Raw genomic sequence first — 20,991 nt, forward strand, 5'->3', positions numbered from 1 at the left:
ATCACAGGTTTGATTTTCCTTCAGAGAATTTATCTCCTCCTGCATTGCAGCTTTCCATTGAAGTTTTTGTTCTGACATGACAGCTTGTTTGTAGGTTTTAGGTTCGATAATATCATCCGACTCTACCAGATTAGAATATTTCGCAGGCGGAACACCCTTATTTTCTCTAGCCGATCGTCTAACAACTAGTTCACCAAGTACACTATTATCATCAAAATATACAAGATCAGTGCTGATGCTACAGAAAGAATCGCTATCGGAATCATTGTCATTTGTCCTGTTAGATGAAATATTAATTTCCAAACTGCTGTCTTCTAAAGAATTTTGGTCATCCTTAGGATTCATCACGGTCTTCATAGAAACGAATTTATAATCTCTACTTATATAAACTTTGTTGTTATTAGTATTTACGAAACGTAATCCCCTGGACTGCTCATCGTATACTATAAAAGTTAACAGTTCAGCCTTATTATCAAATTTTGTCCTTTTCACTTTAGGTGTTAGTAAATAGGCCTTTTGAACCACAAATTTTAAGATGAGAAATGTCGGGTTTTTCGCCCTCCCATCTTTCATAAGACGTGCAGGGTACAGAACTAGTAACTAGCCTAATTTGCAAATAATTTGAACATATAACCGCTTCACCCCAATAGATATTAGATAAACCAGCTTCCGCAAAAAGGCAACGATACCGTTCTGTTCTGGGTTATAAGGAACGGAAAATTTATACTTACCAGATTTTTAGCGTTCATAAGATTTCCGTTCATAAGATTTATTTTACAGGAACCTATACCGGCAGAAAACACGACATTACCATTCGCCACAGTAACCTTTTCACACCAGCATAAATCAAGATTCACATTCTTTAATGCTACATATGCCAGGTTTAGCATTCAATACAAAACAATTATCTCGAGCCCCATCACTTTTAGCGATTCTTGAGTTTTGGTTATTATTGTCCGATTTGTTGTTCTTATATTTCCAGCAGTTTTTACGAATGTGGCCAACACCGTGGCAATAATGGCATATTACTTTTCTGGAACTATAAACATTATGTTTAGATTTTCAAAACGGTATCTTCACAATATTGTCATCTTTTTTGTTTTTTATCCTCTTCTATTATTTATTCTCGACTATGGTCTTCGTGAGTTCTTTTTCATCCCTTACCTCGAGGCCGTAATTAAACTACTTAACAGCATTGAAACTAACCATGATTCAGACATTTTTTTCCAAGCGATTGCAGTTTTGAAACTAACAATTTCATACCATTTATATGCTTGCCCATGTCGCCACCAAATTGAAGTTTCAATTCACAAATGGTTCTCATCAATTTTACCTTGTTACTTAAAGATGACTTTTCATGGTAGGCCTTCAAAATGTTCCAAGCCTCTTTGGCATTATTGCTACTCACAATGCGAAAACTTCCGACTCTTTTACAGCCAAGCCAATCAATATAGAGGTCTCAGTGTCACGCTCTTTCCACTTTTGATCAGGATTCTGGGGAATTTCACCCTCAATAATGTCCCAAACTTTTTCCTTTCTTAACAGCAACTGCATCCTGTATTTCCACAATTCGTAATTGTCCCGATTCAAATTCGTTATCAGAAGTCTTGCGTCAGCCATTTTCAATGACAAAAAAGAAAATTATGGACAATAGAACACTCGAAATAAAGAATGTTCCTTATACAATGCAGTGCAGCACACAATGGAATTTTTCTTTTCCCTACAAAATGAAAAATATGGACAGGGCCATAACCTGTTAGAAATAAAACAATCTGGGGAATTTCACCCTCAATAATGTCCCAAACTTTTCCTTTCTTAACAGCAACTGCATCCTGTATTTCCACAATTCGTAATTGTCCCGATTCAACTTCGTTATCAGAAGTCTTGCGTCAGCCATTTTCAATGACAAAAAAGAAAATTATGGACAATAGAACACTCGAAATAAAGAATGTTCCTTATACAATGCAGTGCAGCACACAATGGAATTTTTCTTTTCCCTACAAAATGAAAAATATGGACAGGCCCATAACCTGTTAGAAATAAAACATTTTCCCGATTTAAAAGTTTAAAGTTAAAAGTTTATTAATTATAAAAGTAAAAGTTTATTTAGCAAATTTTAGAATAAGAATAAGATCAAAAGGAAAATTTACAAGAGTTCCCATTTACATAGTAAACAAAAGTGTTACCTAGTGTCGTAAAATATAATTGGAGATTTTACAAATAAGGATTTCATTAAATGTGTTTATGTAATTTGAATACTTAAATAATTTTCAACATTTTGAATGCCTTGTGAAGATGGATGATGCTTATTTAGCAGGAAAGATGTTTGGTTCAGCCGAAGAGTACATACAGAGAACATGACTATATAACATATTTTTTACTGCCAGGAAATAAAATAGATATGTTATTCTAAATTTTGCAGGTAGTTCTTGGATCGAAACACAATTCTTTTCCACTTGAATTTAATAAATATGTATTATTATTTTAAATTTTTTATTTTTATTAGTTTGACAAATTTATATTGTTTGACAAATTACTTAGGAAAATTTCCAGTCTGTATTCTGAACAGTAAAATTTGTTTACAGTACAGAGTGGTATCTCACAATCTGTTAATTGCAAAATTAGATTTCATTCAATTTTTTTTAGACTGGTTGAGTTCTTACATACATGAACGTGTTTGTTATGTCAAAATCAATGATAGCTTTTCTATCCCGTACGTGGCTGCGTCTGGTGTTCCTCAAGGGAGCGTGTTAGGGCCGTTTCTATTTAGTCTTTTCGTGAATGATATTTATTCATGCATTAACGACTACAAAATTTTACTTTATGCAGATGATGTAAAGATTTTTATATTATGTAAAAAATTTTCAGGATGCTTTGATTTTACAAAACAATTTAAATGAATTGGTTATATGGTCTGATCGTAATAATTTGCAGTTTAATATCCACAGCAGACCTAAAATGCAATAAATAGAATATTATAAGATATAAACTCGTGGTGCAAACACCAACATATTTGTCGTAAACATAACTGCACAATAAGCAAATTTAAAATAAATGAATAATTTTTATGGATGTTGAAATATATTAGGAATTATATTTAATAAAGCTGGAAACTGGAATAGTCATATTAACTCTGTACCAAGCAATATTACAAAAAGAATAAACTTACTTAAAAGCGTTTGCGGCCTTACAAGTAAAAGCCACATTAACAGTCTAGTACACGTCCTAAAATCCATAATTCTAAATAAAATAGACTACGGACTAATAATATACGATAAAACATTTAAAACCAATTTACTTAAATTAAAAAGATACTACAACCAATCATTAAGAATCCTAAGCCAAGCGTTTAGAACAACACCAATTTCTAACATTCTGTATGAACTAGGACTACCAACACTAGGAGAAAGATACAATACTCTCCTAAGCAACCAAATAATAAAGATCTCGCAAATTAAAAATAATATAATTTTTAATGATGCAATAAACTATATAGTTTAAAAAGAAAACCTAAAATTTCTTCCATCCTTAATAATAAAGTGTGCAATGGATTTATCAATATTGCGAATATACGAAAATTTTCTCCACCTTGGACAGACTTCGAAAATTATTTTGTAAAAACACCAAATATTACTAAATCAAACACAAAAACAACATCACTCAGAACAAATAAACAAATATAGAGAAGAAAATTACTTAATATGGTACTGCGACGGTTCAAAAACAACAAACTTCAATTCATTTGGTATAGTAGAAACAGCTACACCAAAAAAGATATAAGAAATTTAGCAAAAACCACATTTAATTGCAGCAACACAAAATTACCAAACGCGTACTATAAAACCATTAATATTGATCAAGAAATGGTAAATTATACAACCACCCTGACGAGACAACAACAAAAAATCTTCACCAGGATGAGACTAGGCCACTAAAGACTTAAACATGAATATCTCCTTGGAAGTAACACAACCCCATCTAGATGTCCACAATGTACGAACAATCTAACCATGTCACACTTATTATCATGTTTTAACAACAATAATGTATCAATAACCTTAAAAGAAGCTATACAAAATTTTACCTACAATGTCTTAAAAAAAACATTTACCTCAAGAACTAATTAAAAACATATAATTTTCCTTTCTTTAATAATGAAGTAACCAATCTTAATTTTTAAAAAAAATCTGTATTTCTTGTAAATTTATTTTGCAATAAATAAATAATAAAATAAAAGAAAAAATTATTTTAATTAAAATGGCTACATTTCTGATTTAAAAAGCAAAATAAAAAATAACGATTTTAATACTTCTTCCACCACCTGGATAACAATCTTGCCGCGATGTGGTGGCTTTAGTGTTGGCTGTGGTTCTTTTGCATTGCAAATACACTCGGCATAAGCCCTTTGTATTTGGAAGACACTGAACTCAAAAGCCTTCATGACCAAAGGTTATCCCTCCTATCCTCAATTCCCAATTTTCCTATAAACAATCCCGTCTCCTCCCCATCCCCATCCCCCACTTGTAAGGTTAAGGTGGTTGGTAGCAGTGCCGAGAATCTGAATGGCTAATCAGTGGTTAAAGAAGATTAGTCGCTAACAGCTCCCCTCCGGTGCCACGACACGGGCCGGTTGTAAATCCTAGTCTAGTCCATGTACGCCGTCACTGCATGGATCGTCTCTTCCCTTACGTGCCTACTCGTGGGACCAACATATGGAAACTAACACAGAAAAAGAACAAAAACAAAAACAACGAAGAAAGGATGAGATTGGATCCTCATCCGAGGACGAACTTCTCGCCTCTAGTCAAGAGACGGTAGTGAGTCCTTCAGGTAGTGGGAATGAAAGACATAGCACTCTCCTACCCTCAAAAAGCCCGACAAATACTCCTCAATCCGACGCCAAGGCTGGCGACAATTCGAGGAAAAAAAGGCCAAAAAGGAAAAGTCAGAAAGACATCCTCAAAGCTAGATATACCAAGGCTGTTTTCATTCTCGACAAGATTGCCAAGAATGCTGCTAATGGTACACCTCATGAACGCGATGAAGATGATCGCGTCAAATATCAAGCTGTGGTGGATGAGTACCAAAAGTTTTTGGAGACCGCACCCAGCACATCCAAAATGGCTGCTGAAACCGAAAGGTCCAAGCGAAACCGCTCACAGGTTGAGGATGGTAAATCGCCAAAAAGGAGGAAGGTAATAGAAGGCAAAACCACTCCGGGACCTGTAGCCATCACGACAACTGCCAGAAGACCATTTAACGAAGTGGTGAAGGACCACCTCCTAATGGCTCTGGTTACTGAAAAAGATGGGGCCATCAACCCTGTAGTAACAGAATGGGGTGCCATTGAGTCTAAATTAACTGAGCTCGTTATGGAACACTTGCTCACTAACAAAGACGACAAGGTACCCCGTTTTGACTCCAGTGAGATTCACCGGGGATACAGGGTGATCAAATGCCTGGACGAATTCTCAAAGGGGTTCCTCAACAAATGCATCACTAAGATTAGAGATGCATGGGTAGGTTTAAGCCTTAAACTAATCCCTGCTGAGGAAATTCCAATGAGACCTCGTGCAAGAGTTTGGTTACCAAAGATGAGCGCCGAAGCACCCAAGATGTTGGAATGCCTCAAACGGCAGAATCCCAACATACACATGAATGACTGGGCTATCATCCGCACAGAACAAGGCGAAGGGCACACATGTCTAATTCTCGCCATCACAGAAGCTGGCTCCGTTGAGCTGGAGAAGGTGGGCTTTAGGCTGTTCTTTGGGGTGAGGGGCGCCAAAGTAAAGGTGTTCCGGCCGACAAAATCGGGGAGTGAAGAGACGGATGAGATGGAAGCTGCCAACTCTCTGCTCACTGGCATGAAACTCTCCGAGCCACCTATTAAACCTGACAATGGCACTAAAGATAGTGCAAATTAATCTGAAGCACTCAAAGTGTGCTTCAGACAATCTACGGGTTCTCCTAGCCGAGGAAAACCTGGACATTTGCCTGGTTCAAAACCCTGGGTCACGGACTCAGAAGTTAAAGGGTTCCCAGCATCTACATACAACATACTATATGCAAGAAGTAATGGTAGGCCACGATCATGTCTAATTGCTAAAAAATCGATTAACATTTTTCTTTGTACACAGCTTAGCTCAGAAGACCTAACAGTCGCAAAGGTCGAGCTACCGCACAACAGAAGCTTCATGATTGCCTCAAGCTATATGGCACATGAGAAGACAGCACCACCAGACGAAGTGAGCGATCTCCTGGCCGTAATTGAGACATCTGACGACATAATCCTAGGCTGTGATGCCAATGCAAGGCATACAATCTGGGGTAGCAGCGAAACTAATGAAAGGGGTGAGTCAATCTTCAATTTCATTAATACTAACAACCTAAACATATGTAACTCTGGCAACAAACCTACTTTCATTTTTCCAAGTACGGATAATTATAATGGGTGGGAGGAAGTACTGGACATTACACTCATTAGCGACAGATCTAAAATATCAGTTGATAGGTGGAGGGTATCCAATGAAAAATCTTTTTCAGATCACAATTGGATCCTCTTCGATATTATATTACAAAACTCGACGGAAAAAATGGTCTATAGGAACCCAAGAAGAACCGATTGGTTCAAATATAAAGGGATCCTTAGACATAAGCTCAAGAAAACTCCAGTGGTTGATGATTCAATCACTGGGCTTGAAAAGATAGAAGAACACTTTAGCAAAGTCTTAGGTAAGGCTTTCGAAGTCTCCTGTCCAATCACAAAGGCAAAGAAAAGCTTCCCTCCATGGTGGAATTCGGAACTATCTAAGCTACGTAAGGAAACACGTAGGGCCTTTAACACATGCTACAACAATAAATCGTGGCAGCCATACCGCGACAAACTAAAAGTTTATAAGAAAGCTATAGCACTCGCAAAAAGAACCTCATGGAGAAGTTTCTGCGAATCTATAGATAACACAAAGGATTCTGCTAGACTTAGCAAAATTCTTGCTAAAGGCCAATCTAATCCAACCTATATTAAGAGGAAGGACGACACTTGGTCAGAATCCTCGGCAGAATCTCTTGACATCCTACTGAATACTCACTTCCCTGGCTGCAAAGATGCTGTCAAGGAAATCTTCACTGACAGTAGGACTCTAACGGGAATCAATGAAAATATCATCTCTTATGATAGAATCTCATGGGCGATTGATAGTTTTTCCCCTTTCAAATCACCAGGGCCTGATGGCATTTTGCCAAAGATGTTACAAAGTGCAAAAGAATATATCATCCCCTGGCTTCATAGAATATACACGCTCAGCCTCTCTCTCAACCATGTTCCGGTAAACTGGAGAAAGGTTAAGGACGTTTTTATTCCCAAAGCTGGCAAAAGGAGTCATGAAAATGCGAAGGACTTTCGTCCAATTAGTCTTTCATCTTTTCAACTCAAAACGCTGGAAAGACTCATCGACTCACATATTAGGCAACGGCTAGAGAGCTCATCACGGCTTTCAACAGTCAACATGCCTACCTTAAAGGACGATCTACTGAGACAGCTCTACATGAGGTTGTAAGAGTTATAGAAAGATCCCTCGAATTCAAACAATACACTATGGGAGCCTTCTTAGACATAGAAGGTGCCTTCAATAACGTAAATACTTCTGCAATTCAACAAGCTCTCGCTAATCTGGATGTTGAAGAATATATCAGCAACTGGTTGGTAACTATGTTGAAATCTAGAATTATTACTGCAAGTCTTGGTAACAGCGTTAAGTCCAAACGAGTTGAACGAGGCACACCTCAGGGCGGTGTAATCTCTCCACTACTTTGGCTTATCGTTGTTAATACGATTCTTAAGGAACTGGACAACAGAGGGATAAAGGTCGTTGCCTATGCGGACGACGTTGTGATACTGGTATCAGGAATGTTCCCAGACGTGATTAGCGATATTATGTCTGGTGCTCTGGTGCTGCTCAGTAATTGGGCCACAGACAGTGGTCTAGGAGTAAATCCAAGTAAGACAGAACTGGTACTATTCACAACAAAGACCAAGATTCCAAGCTTCAACCTGCCACGGTTAAAAAACCGCGAAATCCCCTTATCAAACAATGCCAAATATCTAGGAACTATTCTAGACTCCAAATTATCAGATAACAGGTGCCATAAGAACTAGTCCTTCAGAAGCTCTGAACACTATATTGCATATCCTACCCATAGATCTGCACATAATGACCATATCTGCTTGTAGCGCAGTAAGACTTAACTCATCCGGAAGTTGGATATCAAGAACATATGGACACGCTAAGATTTTAAGCTTGCTACCTCCAATCTTGAACCAACCATCCGACTATATTACCCCACACACGGACTTTGATAGAGTCTTCAAAGTCAGAGTTCCTTCCAGGAGCGAGTGGTGTAGAGGTAATCTACCGAGCGAATATACCACCAGAATCTTTACAGATGGTTCTAAAATGAACTGCGGCGTTGGTTCTGGTGTCTTTTGTGAAGAAGCTGGGGTAAGTATATCCCATCGTCTTCCCAACAACTGTAGTGTCTTTCAGGCTGAAATTTTTGCGATAATGTCAGCCTGTAGGGTGTTACATGACCTCAATATTCGCGGCAACATAGGAATCTTTGTCGATAGTCAAGCGGCACTTCTCTCACTAAACTCTTTTACTACTACTTCCTTATTAGTCAGACAATGCAAGAAGGATCTGTCAATGCTGGGTCGGCTGTCTGACATTACCCTTGTTTGGGTCCCTGCGCATAGGGACTACTACGGTAATGAACAGGCAGATGAGCTTGCAAGAACGGGATCTGCTCTTGATATCTCCGACGCCGTTCCAGTAGCAACTCCGTTAAGTTATATCAAGAGCAATATCCTCAGATTCTTTCTTCAAAAAGCTGAAAATAGATGGAATAACCTAGACACATGTAAAGGGGCCAAGTTATTGTGGCCCTCCTTCAATGAGAAACGCACAAGACACCTTATAAATCGAAGTAGGCGGGACATATCGAGGCTGATAGCAGTAATAACAGGACACTGGGTAATAGGCAGACACGCAAGTCGGCTTGGGCTCCCTTTCAATGATCACTGTCGCAGTTGCAAAGACAGGGAAAAGGAAGAAACGGTCTTCCATCTCCTCTGTGAATGCCCTGCTCTGGCCGTAAAGAGAAACCGCTTCCTTGGCAATTACTTCATATCTAACCTTGGCGAGATATCTGTCTTTAGGCTTAATGATATCCTCAGATTTCTCACAGCTACGGGCTGGATCTAATACTACAAATTCAACATCTGACGAGTGGAGTGGTCTGGTCAAAACGGGGTCTCTTTGATTCTACTTGACAGTTCGCGTGTAGTGAACTACCACGTAAACCAACCAACCATACTTCTTTTAATATTTTATCTAAAAATTGTTGATATGTGATTTATATTTAATGAAAAAATCAACACTTTCAAAAATATTAAAAAAATTTATAAGAAAGAAACAGTGAAAACTCGAGATATGGGGTGAAGACCTCATAAAACTGCTCAAATACAGGATAATTTGATGACAATAGAATTCGAAAAATTCCTAAAAAGTTCTCCTCTAGGGTAGTTATTAATAAAAAGTTCGAAATAAGTACTCCTATTGTTAATCACATGGAAAATGAGGCTGGTCTTGGTTGTAGTCGACCTGCGGGAAAACTTCTTAGTTTTAGAAAGAATCGTTCTATTCGTCTACTCATTATCAAAGATAACATAGACAGGTCAAACTAATATAAAATAATTTCCTTTCTATGGACGTGTCCAAATTTAGTTAGAACATTTAGTTTTAGGACATTTGTAAGGCGGCCAAACCGGAAAGATACCCGAAGTTAAGCAGTGGTAAAATTAAGGTATAAAACTATTTTTCAGGGAAAGGTATTGGTAGAATTCCATTATAAAAAGATACTATGTAGGATATAAGGTAAGATCCAGTAAAAAACATTAAGTATTCCTCCCCTGTGGAAACTAGGCCCGTAGTTTGGAGATTTAAAAGCGACAATGGTCCTAAAAGCCAACTTTCGAGTTGCAAGCCACTCGATTGCAACTCGAAAGTTGGCTTTTAGACTCGAAAGTTATACCTGTATTAAAGTGGACTGTCTATTCACGATTCACGTAGTTCCAAGATATGGACTCAAAAATTGTCCTGTCAAGTCTAATTAGAAGGACGATTCTTAGGATGCGGTTATAAGGGAATAGCTAAATTTTTCAAATTAATTTTTTTTGATCAAATTATTGTTTCAATGCATCTCCGATGTCATGCAGCTATACATATATATCCCTAGTTTCTGACAAGTTCTGACCAATTTTGTTGAAATAATACCAAAGTTTCCATTGTTTTGTCAGTAATAGAAAACTAAATACTTTAATCTTGTTTTATTTTTTTTAATTAAATTAATTATATTCATAATATGTAATTAATTTGGGTATATAAGAATATATTCAAATTATTTTCTAATAAAAACAAATAATTTTTTTAATAAAGTTTTGGGCTTTGAGTCCGTTTGTGAAAATTAAGAAAAAGTTTCCATTATTTTGTCACCCACTGTATATTTTATTAAGACCAGTTTTATTTTATTACTTCATAAATTTTATTTTATTACTTCATAAAAATTTTAATCAATAAATTCACCATCATAAAAATTTAGCCAAGTTTCAACTATAACATAAACATCATAATCCATTTGTGATGTAAAAGAATGAACTAATGATGATTTACTTCTCATACCGAAAACATTTTTATAGTAAATACGTAATGAGTTATGAGTACGAGTACTCATCACTAAGTTGTTAGCTGGTGGCTTTTTTAGAAAATTTTTAAACAGACGTACTCTATAATCAAAGGGCCAAATAAAGGATCAAATAGTCTTTCATAAAAAGTAGAAGATATTCCTAGCTTTAAATTGATTTTACTAACCTTCATTTAATTAACTTAAAACGTGCAATATGTTCTTCATTAACATTATTTTGTTTAGCAACATCAGAGTTGGGGGTAGTGCATTAAATATTGAGTGCACTAAGGTTTCCTCGAAATCTCACTATAGTGACGAAATTTTGATTTTCCACTATTTTTTACCACTATAGTGGTAGTGAAACATATTTTAACTACCACTAAAATAAAATTTCCACTACCACCAACCATTAGTGGTAGTGAAAATTTTCCACTACAATAAAATAGTGCAAATGTTTAACAGTCACTACGTGAATGCTTTAATATGCACTAAAACCTCAAAAAAAGTGTTTATAAAAATATTCCAAACAAATTGAAAATACATATGTTCAAAATATTTCTATTTTATTATTTTTATTGTATTAAATAAAAATATATGTACCAATATGTATTTAATAAAACTTGTTATATTAATATATTGATGAAATTTTCGTATACTTTTGTATTACTATCCTTTTGTCTTTTAATTTTGTTACTACTTTAATATTAGTTATAATTAATTAATGTTATAGAGTATAAATTAATTCAATATAATGATATGTATTTGAGTTCCTTTATCATTAGTGAATGATTATATTTTCCACTATCCTATTAGTGGAGAAAAAAAATTTGCACTAAGCTTTAAAAAAAAGGGTTTTCACTATCACTAAATTATTTTTAGTGAAATTTTTTTTATATCACTACCACTATTGCTTAGTGAGGCTATACTTTTTCAACTCACCACTAAATATCTATTAGTGATAGTGAAAAATTTTGCACTATCACTAACATTTAGTGGAAACTGCAAATTTAGTGCACTACCCTCAGTCTGCTAGTGCTATATTCGGCTGTGCCGAATCTTATATAGCCTTCACCATAGTGTATTTTAAACATATTAGCAAAGAATAATAAGAAATTGGACTATGACATTGTTTTACAACAATCACATATCCTCTCCACACAGACGAGTTTTGTGAGAATTCAACACACTGCACAGTGGGGCAGAATGGAAATTTTTTGGAAATAAATCTGGCATTTTTAAACGGCTGATCCGATCGGGATAAAATTTGGTGTGAGCGTAGCCAAGGAGTATTCGAGTTTAAGTTTTGAAGATGAACCCCGCAGATGCCCCAGGGACGGAGCTGTGGCGGCTCAAAGTAGGGTACCTACGACATGTAAAATTTTTAAACTCGTGCCATTTTTTTGTTTTTCACCCAAATACAAAGATTTTTATATTTTCTGAAATAATATCCGAGTTATAGGCTTTTAAAAATTTAGTGATACAAAATTTACCATACCTTGGTCCGCCTTTTTTTGAATACCGGGCGTAATTTTGAACCAAATGGACTCAGTTTTTTCTTGTTAGTTAGACAACAAAATTTCCAATAATATAATATAAAATTTAAGATCAATATCATTTACAGATCCAAAAATATACGTTTTTTAATTTAAAAATTCAAAAAAATTTAGATTTTTGCCGTTTTTTGCCCAAAATGTGTCTCTTTTATTAATAAAATTAAATTTTCTTTAAGAACATATAACAATTTTATAGTTTTCTAAATGGTATCTTTACGCAGAACGCTTTGCGTAAAAAACTTGTCCTATTTTTTGAAAATGTTGCCACTGCGTCCTTCCGAATATGACCTATTTTTTATCAAAACTTCAACTTTGGGCGACATGTTCTAAAATCCCAAAGCTGGGATCAGAAAACTGAAAGCAGTTTTGGAAACCTCAATATGTTTTCTATTTACTCCAAAAGTATTTTCCCAGCCCTGAAAGAAATGTGGACCCTATGGGCAAAAATGTAAAAAATCCCATTTTTGGGATTTTCATTCCTATTTTTGGGAATTGCGGGATGCCCTTTGACCTTTTCAATTTTTTTTTTGCATTTTCTTATTTGAAATGACAAATTTAACAAGCGTTGAAGATTTCATTGAGTTTTGTTCATAAATAAAGATTTTGTCATATATTACATATTTGTTAAATTTCTAAAACTATGATTTATATCAAAATTTTAATAGGGTCGCAGATAGCTACAACAATTTAGTCCATATTTATCCCTTAATATCTTTTTTAGTTAGATATGGAAATTCTCGACCCTTTACAAAAAATTTCAAGCCAATATCTCAATTACATTCAAAAATATGTTCATTTAAACCTGTGTCCTTTAATTTCATCTTTTTCATATTTTAGTATTAAGTATGACAGAACATACATTTGGTGTTGAATAAAATATTTGGACAATTTTTAAAAATTATTTAGTTAATTATTTTATTAAAGACTATAACATTGTATATACAATAAAAAATATAATTTTATTATGAGCCACGCACAACAACACCTAAATCACCCCACACAAACCACCTTTCCCGCCCACCGAAATATAAAACACAATTTAATACAATATCATCAGTTAGTATAATAGCTTTTTTATTTGAACTGTTTATCTTAAACATAATACAATTAATTCTTACAACCTACTTATATAGTTAATTCCTAACACTACTTATTTTCTATAAAATAATCTGTCATATCGGTATACATATCCAGAAGGTAATATAAGTCCTTTAAATCTTCCTCGTTTTGAGATGATAGAGTTTCATAACAAATCCATCTTTTTCGCATAGTTGAAAGAACAGGATCAGAAGATAGAAGTAAACTATTAAAAATATCTTCATTCTGTGATTGCCTGGAGCATTTTCTTGAGCTGAAAAGTTGAACATGCTTAAAATCTCGATTCCTCGCTTCCTGGGCTTCTTCTGTTAACTCTCCAAGTGGAAGAATATTCGATTCAATTATTATTTGACCATGACACAATACTTTGTGTACTGTTGGTGTTAGTTCCCTCCATGGATACAGAGATACAAGTAATTTAGAAATTTCAGATGTATATTCCCCAAATCGATTTCCATTAATTTTATGTTTACTATTCAGTGCCATTAAAATAGTGTTAACTCTTCGAAGCAACTCCTTGTCGATTCCAGTTATTTTTGAAGTAATTTCAAAATCACGAAAAACCTTCTCGCCGTATTACCGTCATTTGTACTACCGCAACTTGGAAGTGGTTTGTCGATGTTTAATCCCATCTGAACTTTAAATTCTTCTTGGATTCTGCTTTTTTCCGCAGCTCTCAGTTCTTTCAATTCTTCATTATTTTTTGTTGATTTAGTAAGATTCTCTGGCACACTTCTATATTTGAGGTCGTATGCTATGTGTAAAAAGTAATCCAAAAATCGTATTCTGGCATGAAGTGGTGAAATTCCGAAAGACAGGACTTCTTCATTAATACTTCTGCTTTTGTTTATATTTGAGAATTGCGACTTTTTCTCATTACATATTGAGCATCTCCAGAAGGAAGAAGTTTCTGTTATGGCATTGCTGACCTTTCCATCAATCATTGTTAAGCTTAGCTGATATGATACGTTAATAGAGAATTCCTTTATTTTTATGCAAATGGGGCTCCAGTGCATTTATTTCATCTTTTAAATATTCCACTAAATCTTTTGTTGTTTTCTTTGACTCCTTTATATATTCAAATCCAATGGGTCTACAAAAATTTTTTTTAACCCGGAGTTATATTGATCCATATATCTTCAAATGAATTTCCCATGCTTGACGAAGATGGATTAAGGGAATATGAACGAATTCGTAATGGCACTAATGATGACATAAATACACTTTTGTAGTCTGCTAATGTCCGACTTCCACAAGCTTGTTTGTATTCTGGAAGTGCATAATAATGCATACTAATGCATAATAAACCGTCACATCCCCACTTACACATTAAGACAGTTATGAATTTTCCTTAGTTGGTCTTCTGAAAAGTCTGACACAATTCTTGATGCTGTGTTTTCGAGCAAAGATGATATATCAATACAAGCTTCCACATCATTAACAGCAATAGGTGATGGTAGGAAAGTTTGTTTTTTCCTGGATCGCCTTGTATGATGGTAATATATTGTGTCCTTTTTCATGCAGAGCTTTCCTTAATATTTGGTACTTATTTCGACTGAGACCCAGTTCCAACATAAGCGCTATTGCTTCCTCTTCAGTAAAATTTGATTGTGATGTTGGAGTTGGTATACTTTCCACAATTCGCTTAAGTCGTTTTGGTGATGCATTAGGAAGAATAGTTGCAATATGTACGGCATCCATAGGTTGGTTTTCCTTTTTCAGCATTTCGTTAAATGTATCAGCAATTTCCTCATTTGAGATTGAAAAAAGTTTTTGTGTGACCCTCTTTTTTGGACCTTGAACATAAGTCTTCGTATGACTTGCAAGGCGCTCCTGCTGATGTGTTGTAAGTTGAGATTTCCGTAGAAGTTTCCATCCAACTACAAAATTTTAATTTGTCTACTTTTCTACTATATGTAGTTTTTATATAATTTGAAATGTCTTCAATTCTTTCTGGCCCTTTTGAAGATACACTCCATAAAACGGAACACAACTCTTCGTACTTTAATGTAATCTTCATTGTAGATTTAAACGAGGAAGATTTAATAGACTTATATTACCTTCTGGATATGTATACCGATTTGACAGATTATTTTATAGAAAATAAGTAGTGTTAGGAATTAACTATATAAGTAGGCTGTAAGAATTAATTGTATTATGTTTAAGATAAACAGTTCAAAAAAAAAAGCTATTATACTAACTGATGATATTGTCTTAAATTGTGTTTTATATTTCGGTGGGCGGGAAAGGTGGTTTGTGTTTATATTTATATTTATATTTTATATTTTTTTATTGTATATACAATGTTATAGTCTTTAATAAAATAATTAACTAAATAATTTTTAAAAATTGTCCAAATATTTTATTCAACACCAAATGTATGTTCTGTCATACTCAATACTAAAATATGAAAAGGATGAAATTAAAGACACAGGTTTAAATGAACATATTTTTCAATGTAATTGAGATTTTGGCTTGAAATTTTTTGTAAAGGGTCGAGAATTTCCATATCTAACTAAAAAAAGATATTAAGGGATAAATATGGACTAAATTGTTGTAGCTATCAGCGACCCTATTAAAATTTTGATATAAATCATAGTTTTAGAAATTTAACAAATATGTAATATATTTGTCATATATCTTTATTTATTTATGAACAAAACTCAATGAAATCTTCAACGCTTGTTAAATTTGTCATTTCAAATAAGAAAATGAAAAAAAAAATTGAAAAGGTCAAAGGGCATCCCGCAATTCCCAAAAATAGGAATGAAAATCCCAAAAATGGGATTTTTTACATTTTTGCCCATAGGGTCCACATTTCTTTCAGGGCTGGGAAAATACTTTTGGAGTAAATAGAAAACATATTGAGGTTTCCAAAACTGCTTTCAGTTTTGTGATCCCAGCTTTGGGATTTTAGAACATGTCGCCCAAAGTTGAAGTTTTGATAAAAAATAGGTCATATTCGGAAGGACGCAGTGGCAACATTTTCAAAAAATAGGACAAGTTTTTTTTTATTTCAAAGCGTTCTGCGAAAAGATACCTTTTAGAAAACTATAAAATTGTTATATGTTCTTAAAGAAAATTTTATTTTATTAATAAAAGAGTTAAGATACATTTTGGGCAAAAAAACGGCAAAAATCTAAAATTTTTCGAATTTTTAAATCAAAAAACTTATATTTTTGGATCTGTAAATGATATTGATCTGATTTTTGTATATTATTGGAAATTTTGTTATCTAACTAACAAGAAAAAATTGAGTCCATTTGGTCCAAAATTACGCCCGGTATTCAAAAAAAGGCGGACCAAGGTATGGTAAATTTTGTATCACTAAATTTTTAAATGCCAATAACTCGGATATTATAAGAGATAAGTAGTATGTCCAAGCATGTTTTTTCAAGATCTCGTCGAGCGCTTTCAGAAAATATAAAAATCTTTGGGTGAAAAACAAAAAAATGGCACGAGTTTAAAAATTTTACATGTCGTAGGTACCCTACTTTGAGCCGCCACAGCTCATCTTCAAAACTTAAACTCGAATACTCCTTGGCTACGCTCACGCCAAATTTATCCCGATCGGATCAGCCGTTTAGAAAAATGCCAGATTTATTTCCAAAAAATTTCCATTCTGCCCCACTGTGCACTGGTGAAAGTCCGACTCTTTCACAATACGTCAAAACTTTTTCGCGAAAATATGAAGATAATTTACCTTCTCTCACCTTTTCTAACACACACAACACATTTATTAATTTTTTTCCGCATTTTTACACTATTGAAGAGTTCGAAATTGTTTTATTTTTTGTAAACGAGAAATACTTTTTTACATTTTTTGACAACTAATTTTTAGGGAATTTTAATAAAACTAGAAAAAAAACGAAGTTGTAAATTTTGTTTTTGAAAATTGGTAATAAATATAAAATGATCATGATTTTTTGCAAACACGAGAATAAACAAATTCAAAAATGCATTTATTAAATGTTTACAGATCAAATGTGCAATAAAGTATTAAAAAATCTGTGAAAGAATAAATTTAAATGTTTTATATTTTTCGTAAAATTTTTAAGTACGTTTTTATTCAACTATGTAGATTTGAAATCAGTGGTGAAAGTGGTTGGAGCTACAATACCTATACAAAAATTCTACCAATACATTCTTAGAGTTAGGTACCGAATGACAACTCCTTTAGGTACCAACTGACAAGCCCCAATTTCTTTATATTCTTTGCATATTAAATTTATAAATTTTAATTTTTTTCCCGACTACATTATTATTACACCAAAAGCAAAACAAAATGACCAACAACAGCACTAAACGAAATAAAAAACAATATACACAAGGCATTTAAACCAACAGACATCTAAACATACATAACGAAAAACACAGAAAAGCAAAAACAAAATTAACAACGCAATAAAACCAACCTACATCTAAATATACCAACAGAATTCACAACAAGTAAGAGTGCTAAATTCGGCTGTGCCGAATCTTATATACCCTTCCCTATAGTGTATTTTAAACATAATTGATCTTACAGTCTAGTTAATAAAAACATTAAAAAAATTTGAGTCGATTTAAACCGAATGTTTCGGCGGCGGCTCAAGCAACTAAATATAGTTCGGCGGCGGCTAAGCTCCGACTCGAGGCCGGTCGACTTCGACCTTTGATTCATTGCTGGTAAACATTGACGAGACCAGTGTACACTTAATAAGGTAGCCTCGTCCGCACAGCTGATCATCAGCTTTTACAATCTTATCTGTCAAAATTCCTGTTTGTTTACATAGAAAAAAAATCGCAAAAGGTGTAAAAATTTTAAAAAGTGAAGAAAATTATGGTTTTAAAGGAGTTTTCTAGGTCAATCGTGATTAAATGTCTTTGTTATCCTTCTCTCTTGATAAAAAAAGGAAATCTTTAGCTCCGGCATACGTTCCAAATCAGTTTCAACTATTTTTAACACGACCAATCACTTTTCACAAAAAACACGTTTAATTCGGAAAATTGGTCTTCCCAATAGATATAATTATGATTTTCAGACATTCCACGTTTAATTAATATAATATATTAATATTAATAGTTAAAAATTTAAATAATTGCTAAAAACTCATATTTTTATTGTGTTTATTTGTTGCTTTTATCATACACACACAGCTTTTTTTGACAGATGGGATTATTCTACAATAACAAATCGCCTGTTGTTTTTGTATTGTTGTATTTGTTGTAGCGACGAGGCTACCTTATTAAGTGTACACTGGACGAGACGTAGATTTTGTTTTTGTTTATCGTAAAAAAAATTGTTTTAAAAAGCACTTGGAAAAAATTTGTGTTAGTTTTAAATTTCAAACTTATATTATTCGCATAAAAATTATTGTACAATAACTCACAATCTACTCTCATATAATTGAAAACGTTTTAAATACTTTTTTCTTTTCATCAAAAAATATATTTGCAAAACAAAAGGGAGAATTATTTTATTTTAACAAAAAATTCAAATCATATTTTTTTGCTGTGTATACTTTGTATGTTTGAATTCCAAACATACAAAAAAATACACAGCTGAATAAAACCAAATACATCTACACACACACGTGTACATCTTTTTCTATGTACAGTGTTTTTGTTGCTTTTTTAACAATTTTTTGATGAAATTTTCAGAGGTTGTCTCGGATTTTTGCTCATATCTCCGTTATTTACCGACCGATTTTGCTGATTTTAAATAGCGATCTTCTCGAAAGCATGTCTAATAGAATTATTGAAGATTCAGACATCGCCGATATCTGGGGTCCTCTAAAAACTGATTTCAACAGACAGACAGACAGACGGACATGGCTTAATCGACTCCGCTATCTATAAGGATCAAGAATATATATACTTTATAGGGTCGGAAAATTATATTATAGAAATTACAAACGGAATGACAAACTTATATATACCCTTCTCACGAAAGTGAAGGGTATAAAAAGAAAACGGAAACAAAATACATAACTCAATGAAGCCAACAGCATCCAAACATACAAAATAAAATACACAGCTGAATAAAACCATAAACATCTACACACACAAACATGCCGATATCTGGGGTCCTCTAAAAACTGATTTCAACAGACAGACGGACGAACAGACAGACGGAAATGACTTAATCGACTCCACTATATATATACTTTATAGGGTCGGAAAATTATATTAAAGAAATTACAAACGGAATGACAAACTTATATGTATATACCCTTCTCACGAAGGTAAAGGGTATAATAAGGGTAAACAAATGTTGCAAATAAAATGAAAATGAAGTTCAAGTATGTTCAACTTTTCCACAGAACTTGAGTTACATTTTTTGAAAGAAAAATATATGAAAAATAAGTAAGAAGTTATAGTCGGGCGAGGCCGACCATATAATACCCTACACATATATACGAATAAAATGTGATTTAGTTTTCATAATAAACCATTTAAGTTGAATTGTACCTTGCCTCAGATATACATAAGCCATTTATTGTTTAATAAAACTGTGGATATTTAAGTATAATTTTGATGGGGCCTAGGTGAAATAATGGACCGATGTTAACTATTTTCAATAGACTTCGTCTACGGTACCTTAAATGATCATGTGCTAAATTTCATTGAATTATCTTCAAAATTGAGACCTGTAGTTTGATTACAAGGTTTACAAGCTCTATTCGGGGATTCAGTTGTATGGGGGCTAGGAATAATAATGGGGCTAGGTGAATAACCATTCTCAATAAAATATCATGCACCAAATTTCATTGATCTATCTTCAAAATTGAGACCTGTAGTTTGATTACAAGGTTTACATGGACGGACAGACGGACGGGCAGAAATGAAATTCTCAGCCGATTGGTATACTTTAAAGTGGGTATAAAACCAATATTATTGTGCGTTATAAACATCAGCACAAACCCACTAAAAATTTTTTGTTTTTAAATTTTATTTTAAATTAACCCATAATAAGCTATATTTTGCAACAAAAAATTTACATTTTTTGATTTTAAGATGGTTGGAATCTAATGGGTTAAGATGTCATGAATAATGCTCAAGCAAAAATTTTATCATTAACCATGATGAGACTTTAAATTCTAAAACCACGAAATTTATAAGGTCATTATACAAGTTATATATGGAACATTAATTAGATGGCGTTTTATTAAATTCGGAGATGATGATGAAAAACACCATTGTTGGCTTGTGGTTTAATAACCAACATTATAATCCACATCATGGTGAAGGGTATATAAGATTCGGCACAGCCGTTCTATTACTTGTTTTTCTATACCCTACACCACTATAGGGGAGAGGGTATTATTTGTTTGTTCTCATGTTTGTTAGTTGTTTGGTTAACGTGGTAGTTCACTGCACAGTCAAGTAGAGTCTAAGAGACTCCGTTTTGAACGGACCACACCACTCGTCAGATGTCTTGTTGTATAGTGTTAGATCCAGCCTGTAGCCGTGAGAAATCGCAGGATGTCATTGAGCTTGACTCCAAAAATCTCATCCAGGTTGGGTATGAAGTAGCTGCCTAGAAAACGATTTCTATTAACAGCTAGAGCAGGGCATTCGCAGAGAAGATGGAAGACCGTTTCTTCCTTTTCCC

General features: G+C 33.9%; 2 protein-coding genes across 2 annotated transcripts in view; both read left to right on the forward strand.

Moving 5' to 3' along the window:
• Positions 1-4,712: 4,712 nt before the first annotated feature.
• Positions 4,713-5,927, forward strand: LOC124420794. The gene has a single exon (XM_046954942.1). The coding sequence runs from the start codon at positions 4,713-4,715 to the stop codon at positions 5,925-5,927; it is 1,215 nt and encodes a 404-aa protein (XP_046810898.1).
• Positions 5,928-6,012: 85 nt separating this feature from the next.
• The window catches only part of LOC111689149 (probable protein arginine N-methyltransferase 6.1), a 51,737-nt gene continuing 36,758 nt past the window's right edge, over positions 6,013-20,991 (forward strand). Inside the window, exon 1 of the mRNA XM_046948848.1 lies at positions 6,013-6,354. Coding sequence (XP_046804804.1) covers positions 6,304-6,354 — 51 coding nt within the window. The 5' untranslated portion in view covers positions 6,013-6,303. The remainder of the gene's footprint in view (positions 6,355-20,991) is intronic.

Source organism: Lucilia cuprina, chromosome 2 (assembly GCF_022045245.1).
Source record: "Lucilia cuprina isolate Lc7/37 chromosome 2, ASM2204524v1, whole genome shotgun sequence".
In the NCBI taxonomy this organism is placed as follows: Eukaryota; Metazoa; Arthropoda; class Insecta; order Diptera; family Calliphoridae; genus Lucilia; species Lucilia cuprina.

What these genes read in the sequence shown, in the direction of transcription:
- LOC124420794 (XM_046954942.1), top strand. Translation starts at nt 4,713, where the DNA reads ATGGAAACTAACACAGAAAAAGAACAAAAACAAAAACAACGAAGAAAG.